This window comes from Ostrinia furnacalis, unplaced genomic scaffold, assembly GCF_004193835.3.
Source record: "Ostrinia furnacalis isolate ACB-3 unplaced genomic scaffold, ASM419383v2 OfSCF7560, whole genome shotgun sequence".
Classification (NCBI taxonomy): Eukaryota; Metazoa; Arthropoda; class Insecta; order Lepidoptera; family Crambidae; genus Ostrinia; species Ostrinia furnacalis.
The window spans coordinates 84,908-90,907 of record NW_021137799.1 but is presented as its reverse complement, the minus strand read 5'-3'; the positions used below and the strand labels follow the sequence as shown (position 1 = coordinate 90,907).

Here is a 6,000-nt window from a genome sequence, read left to right as displayed (position 1 = left end):
CACAAATATTTCAAGACAAAAATTAGCCAAATCGGTATTGCCGTTCTCGAGTTTTAGCCAGACACTTCTAAACCCAGAATTTATCTGACCTCTGTCATGACTAAGAAATAATGGAATGAGGAGCATCAATCCCCTCTTGAATCCCGATTGATCCCTGAATGCGCCTCTGGATCGAAACGATTGCATGTCAGACGGGTTGATATGCGATAAACGGTCCTTGCGATTTAAATCGTAGATAATTTCTTAGATAAGATTGCGAGGATGTGAATGATTAAGTTTAATTTTAGATAATTCTACCTTTGGTCTAGGCACTACTATAGCGTAGGCTCGTCACTGAGAAGATAAGGATTTTCTGCGGGTGTAGAAAAAACCCTGTAGTATTTTTTTATATAATTACCTACGCCATTCGCCACTTGAAATGGTACTTTACAAAATTTTTGAAAATGGGTAACACAGGCGTTTTGCGTTTAAGATCGCCCCTCATCGATTCATGTACTGACTCTACAGTATGGTAAAAGTTGAAATTTGCTTTGACTAAAATCAAACAACATGTGGAATTACATAAATATTTATTTTACTTGTGTAAAATTGTATTGGCTGATTGTATCACATTACACAATAAAACACCTGTATGGTCCAAAAATTAAAATACTAATACCCAAAAATAAATAAAATTAGGTCTGACTTACAAACTACCTTGGATTTAGCTTTTTTTCTATCGTAAAAAGAACATACACAATTTTCACAAAACCAGCTCTTGTCTCTTTCACACATCTGAATATCCCAATGGGAAAAAAAAGGATGGTTGATAGACCTGAATAAAAAACTTTTTTACAAAATAGTTAGGTCATCAGTTTAGGTAAAATACAAAAACTTTGCATGATTACAAGACAAAATAAAAGTTTAAAAAAATAAAAGAACTAATAATATACCGTTTTTACTGTCCTCTCTTAACTAATTTAAAAATTACAGGCTTCGACCCATTAGCAGTGATTTTCGTATACCTTAAAGTTTAAACGATAAGTTTATGAGACAAACACACACACACGCATGTTTGGTTACATAATGTGGGCGGCGCTATACGAGCTTTCGCAAAGCATAAGCTGAAGCGACAAAACATACAATAACTGCATAACATGGTGGTATTTTATTTTTTGATTGTTAAAACTGTTAAAGGATATTTAACTATCAGCCACGGATGTAGAGGTAAATTTTTTTCAATTCGGGGCAAATTTTTACTGTGGCACCCGTCCTCCCGGCGTTTGAAATTATTTTGGAAAGCGTCCCCTTTTTCCATTTGGCACCCCATTAGCCCGGGGCAGGCCCTGTTTTGGCCCATAGATACATGCCTGTTAACTATACGACCAACTTTAACAGTTGCTTTAGCAACTTTAAGAGCCAATAATTCAGCCAATGACTAAATTGATATACTGAAACGATGATTTTAAATGGAACTAGCTCATCTCCGCTAAATTTAGACCTCAACTTATGACCTTAATGATCACTTTTCCTAAAACTTGCACCAGACATGTCCCAGGCACACTACGCGGACATAAAACGGTGTCACGGTCACCATAGCAGCACAGGCGCACATATCGAGAGCCGTGACTTCATTTGAATATTACAAAACGCGAAATACTCCCACACGGGCAAGTGAACTTGTCGCCAGTTTGAACTTTAACACTAAGGCCGTTGAGCCCATATCGCTTTGGAAAAAACGAGTCTTTTTTGCAAATCATAAATGAATTACAGATGTTCCTATTTTATCTTAATTTTAAATGGTCCATGTAATTAACATGGTACACTAACTGGAAAAATACGCTACTTTTCTAGTAGCAACCAAATGAAAAAGGCAATACTTCCAAGTTATGTAATGCTAAAATTAGAGATTTAGCATTAGTTTCGTTTTTACAATTTCAAGAACAAGAGCTTTCGGGCTATTGTGACAAAACATAACAAGCAAAGTTTACAAAAGTTATTTCCGTTAATTAAATGGCAGTTTAAAGAATAAATTGCGTTCAGTGTACCTCACTAGAGTCATCATTGTCAACCTTGAGGCATGCAAACATTATTTGCAAGTACAAGTCACCGTTTTATACGTATACAGTCGGCTGAGTGTCCTCAACACCGTCACCGGACTAAAAGGGACGAGTGTAGAAGGAACGCAGCCTGGCGACCTCAATAGCCTTATTACATTCAAGAAGCAAACTCAACTATAACATACTCTAATCATGAGATATTCGTATGTACGACATGAAATACGATTAAAATAGGTTTACACACTTTCCATCTATTGCTTAAAAACTGACACATTCAGTATTAATTATCTACTTAAAATACACTTACAATTAATGGGGCTCACATTACACAATTCATACATGGCCTACTGTGCAGCAATAAATTAAAACTATTGAGATTTGTGGTCATCATAAAAAATAAGTTACTAAGTACTATGTCTGCACTGATACTAAGTAGTAACTTGTATATTCAGAAAAATACTATTGAAGAAATAAAAAAGTTAATAATGCTTATGTCGAGAATTCAATGAACTTGAGCCAAAAATTATTTATTATGTAGATATCTATCATTAATAAGAAGTCAAGCAAAACTAATCACTATTACTATCTTTTAACTAATATCACTCATCAAGTTTAAATCACACACTCCAAATCTTAATCTAACCACTTACTAAAAATTACAACTGAAATAGTTAAATGCCAGATTTAACCTTATCTTATTCACGTACGGAACAGTTGAACCAAGTCGAATTCCTTCAAATTTACCAGACCAGCGTGTCCATTAATCATACAGTAGTACTCCGCACCGATAATATACGTTAGCACCATAGCCCCGACCAGGCTACCTAAGGATGAAGACTTCGGCAACAGAATCCCCGTTACGATCAGGAGACCAACATACGTTATGTACCTAAAAATTATAGAATGGTTAATTTTTAATGTAAAGGTTACGGTATATCCCCACCATAAGCAATTAAAATCGAATGGTGTTAGTAAATAATAATCTTGAAAGTTAATATTGTGGTTTCTATGTATATTAACAATACTTGTCATTACTTATTTATCTAAGTTACAGTAATTTGTGAAAATAAATAAAGTAAATTACTCCCCAACTAACCCATAAATAAAGTACACAAGATAATCATAAAAATACAGTACATAATATTACAATATGCAAAGCTAGAACCTCCACCAGAAATGACAGTTAAAAATTACCTAAACAAAATTAATAACACACTACAGCTCATTTCTGGAAAAAAAATCACAATATTAGAAAACTTTCTATGAACACCAAACATCATAATTATTATGAAAACAATTATAAAATTGTTACCTTGATGCAGTCAATGCTTCCATCTGATCTTCCTCCTCTCTGTCCGCAACACAGAATTCTCCTTTCTTGGAGTACCCTTTCGCACATTTGCGACACATATCTGGTCCATCACCATGGCATCCAATACATGACTTGTCGCAATCAAGGCAAGCAAAAGACCCAATAGAGTTCAGGCAAAACTGGTCTTTAGTGCATTGGTTTATATTGTCACACTCATTTATATCCAAGCACCCTTCGTCTGAATCAAATACAAAGCCAGGCTTGCAAGCTGCGCAGTCTTTCTGAGAGCCTTGTCGGCATCCTCCCATACAAGCTCTATGGCATGGGGAGCATAACATCTTGGTGTCATCCTTGTAAGACAAATAGTAGCCTAAGATGCACTGATCACAATTTTCTCCAGTATATCCTGCATCACACAGACAAGTTCCGTTTCCTTTCCTAGTGCCATCTCCCCGACATTTACCATTGCCACTGCATAGATTGTTGTGGTCACCAGGGCATGGAGTGCACTCTCTACCAAAATGATGTTTAGGGCAACAGGTTTTCAGGTTATCTATACAAATGTAAGAGAAAAGGTCCTCTGATTCATCTGGGTTTTGAGCCCACCATGATTCTATGAATTCCTCAGCTTTTTCAGCCATATGGTGGCATTGGAGTGAATAGTCCTTCTCGTCCTTGCATATTCCGTCTTGTATATCGATAAGACGCATCTCACTTCGTTTGTAAGAGGTTTTTAACTTCTCTTCTTCCCACGCCGTGTCGCCGCCTTCATACTTGCCTCTAGCTGTGCGATCCAGGCCTTTTTTGAATGACTCCACAAATAATTTACAAGCTTGACATTCTCCAAGAGTTTTGGCCGTGTTCAATACACTGGGATTGATTATTGGCGGCTGGACATTGCAAAAACCGGCGCGCACCAACAGAAGACAAGTAATGATCTTCAGGATATAATTTACGTTACTTGACATATTGATACCTCTCTGAAACAATCATAAACGTATTCTAATAAAGATATTTGACTATTCACATACTTATCTTAAAGTTTTAATACATTATTGCGAATATTTTCACGAAACATCACAACACCGCGCACAGTACATTCACTTACCAATAAAATGTTTTTCAAAGGCAATCCAACGCCAATAAATAATACTATACTTTCTCAGTTATTAATAAATTACAGCAGAATGGATAATTATCATCATAATCCGCTATTAAAAACTATTAATACTGACGTGTTTGATTCTCACTTGGCGAAAATTTTTGACGTCTATCGTCCAGCTGTTATTTTGACAAGACGCCATCTTGAATATTCTAAACCAACGTTCCATTCTACGTTATTACGCATGCCGTGTAATGGAGCGTGGCAAAGTTAATAGGTATTTTGATGACGTATTGAATTCGATTGTTTTAATCAATTTAATTAACTTCTTAGTTTAAGTTAGTGGCAGCTCACTTCAGATTAAATAAATTATGCGCTTTATTAGAACCAGTAAAAATAATAATGGTACTTAAGCGCACCGCACACCTAATGTTACAGCATAAATGTTACAGTCTCGTTATAACTATGATTTATTTTAATGTACCTACTACTAGTACACCTAGCATAAAAAAAAAATATTTTTCAGTTTTTCTACATGCATTAATTATCCAGCCCATGTTTTCTGATAATCCTTCAGCAGATAAAACTCATCTCATATTCGATAACTCGGCTTGGACCGATTAATGGTTTATTGTTTTACATAATTACATTGGTATTTTTAACACCAAATAGGTACTTTGAGAAGTCTTTAGATTTGTCTCTTCTCCTACACAACGCCCACATCATCTACGCTAATACAACCGTGGGATGAAATTTGAATCCACTGACCTTATCAGCCACCATATCGCAAAATTCAAACCTTGTATAGGTACCGACCGAGTCACAAAAAACTCAAAAAGAATGTCATCTCAGATACCTATCCCATGTAGAGAAATCAAAACCTTTTGGTCCTTGTGTAAGTAAGTAAAACAGAGTCCAAAGAATCCATCGGGATACTCGTTAATCTTTCTGAAACAAACCTCCTCAACCCACGCAAAGGAGTCACAAGCAGAATTCAATCATCCCATAAACAAGTCACTGTTTTACTTACGAGTTTTCAGTGAAATATAAATAGCCGGTAACATTTTGTTACTTTTTGTAAGCCGCCCAGATAGCAAGCGAACTTGCTGCAAACATGATTTTTATTTGAAATTAGATTGTCACGTCAAATATGACAAATCAAGTTTGTGNATCTAGTCTTCAAAGCAGTTTAATCGATTTATTTTATTTTCAAAATCGATATTTTATTGTCTATGATGGCCGCAGGAACATCACTATACATGGACTCCCAGCAATAAAGTACGGTAATGCCTCGTACAGATTTTATCGGCAAAAATTATGGAACTTGATAGGTTTTAGACCATGCCACGCACCAAAACGGCCGGTAGTTGTAATAGTATTATAGAATAAACGTTAAAAGACTTATTTATTTAATTTTTCAATGCTTAAGTGTCCATTAGAATGAAAGGGTGCTTAATGTATTAAAAAAAATAGAAAATAATTATGATGGGTTAATGTTTTTGGGCGGTTTTTTAGGCGGTTTCTGACAATGTCCTTTACCTTACATA

General features: G+C 35.5%; 1 protein-coding gene across 2 annotated transcripts; it reads right to left on the bottom strand.

The window, feature by feature from the left end:
- Positions 1-554: 554 nt before the first annotated feature.
- On the bottom strand, positions 555-4,626 carry LOC114365186 (cysteine-rich with EGF-like domain protein 2). Of its 2 annotated transcripts, XM_028321687.1 has the most exons (4): positions 4,460-4,626; positions 3,352-4,331; positions 3,234-3,267; positions 555-2,928 (listed from the first exon to the last, which is right to left on the bottom strand). In XM_028321687.1, exons 2-3 carry the CDS (start codon positions 4,317-4,319, stop codon positions 3,255-3,257), a joined length of 981 nt encoding a protein of 326 aa, XP_028177488.1. In that variant the 5' UTR covers positions 4,320-4,331; positions 4,460-4,626; the 3' UTR covers positions 555-2,928; positions 3,234-3,254. The 2 variants fall into 2 exon arrangements, with proteins under 2 accessions (XP_028177488.1, XP_028177487.1); XM_028321686.1 differs by lacking the exon at positions 3,234-3,267.
- Between the last annotated feature and the right edge of the window lie 1,374 nt (positions 4,627-6,000).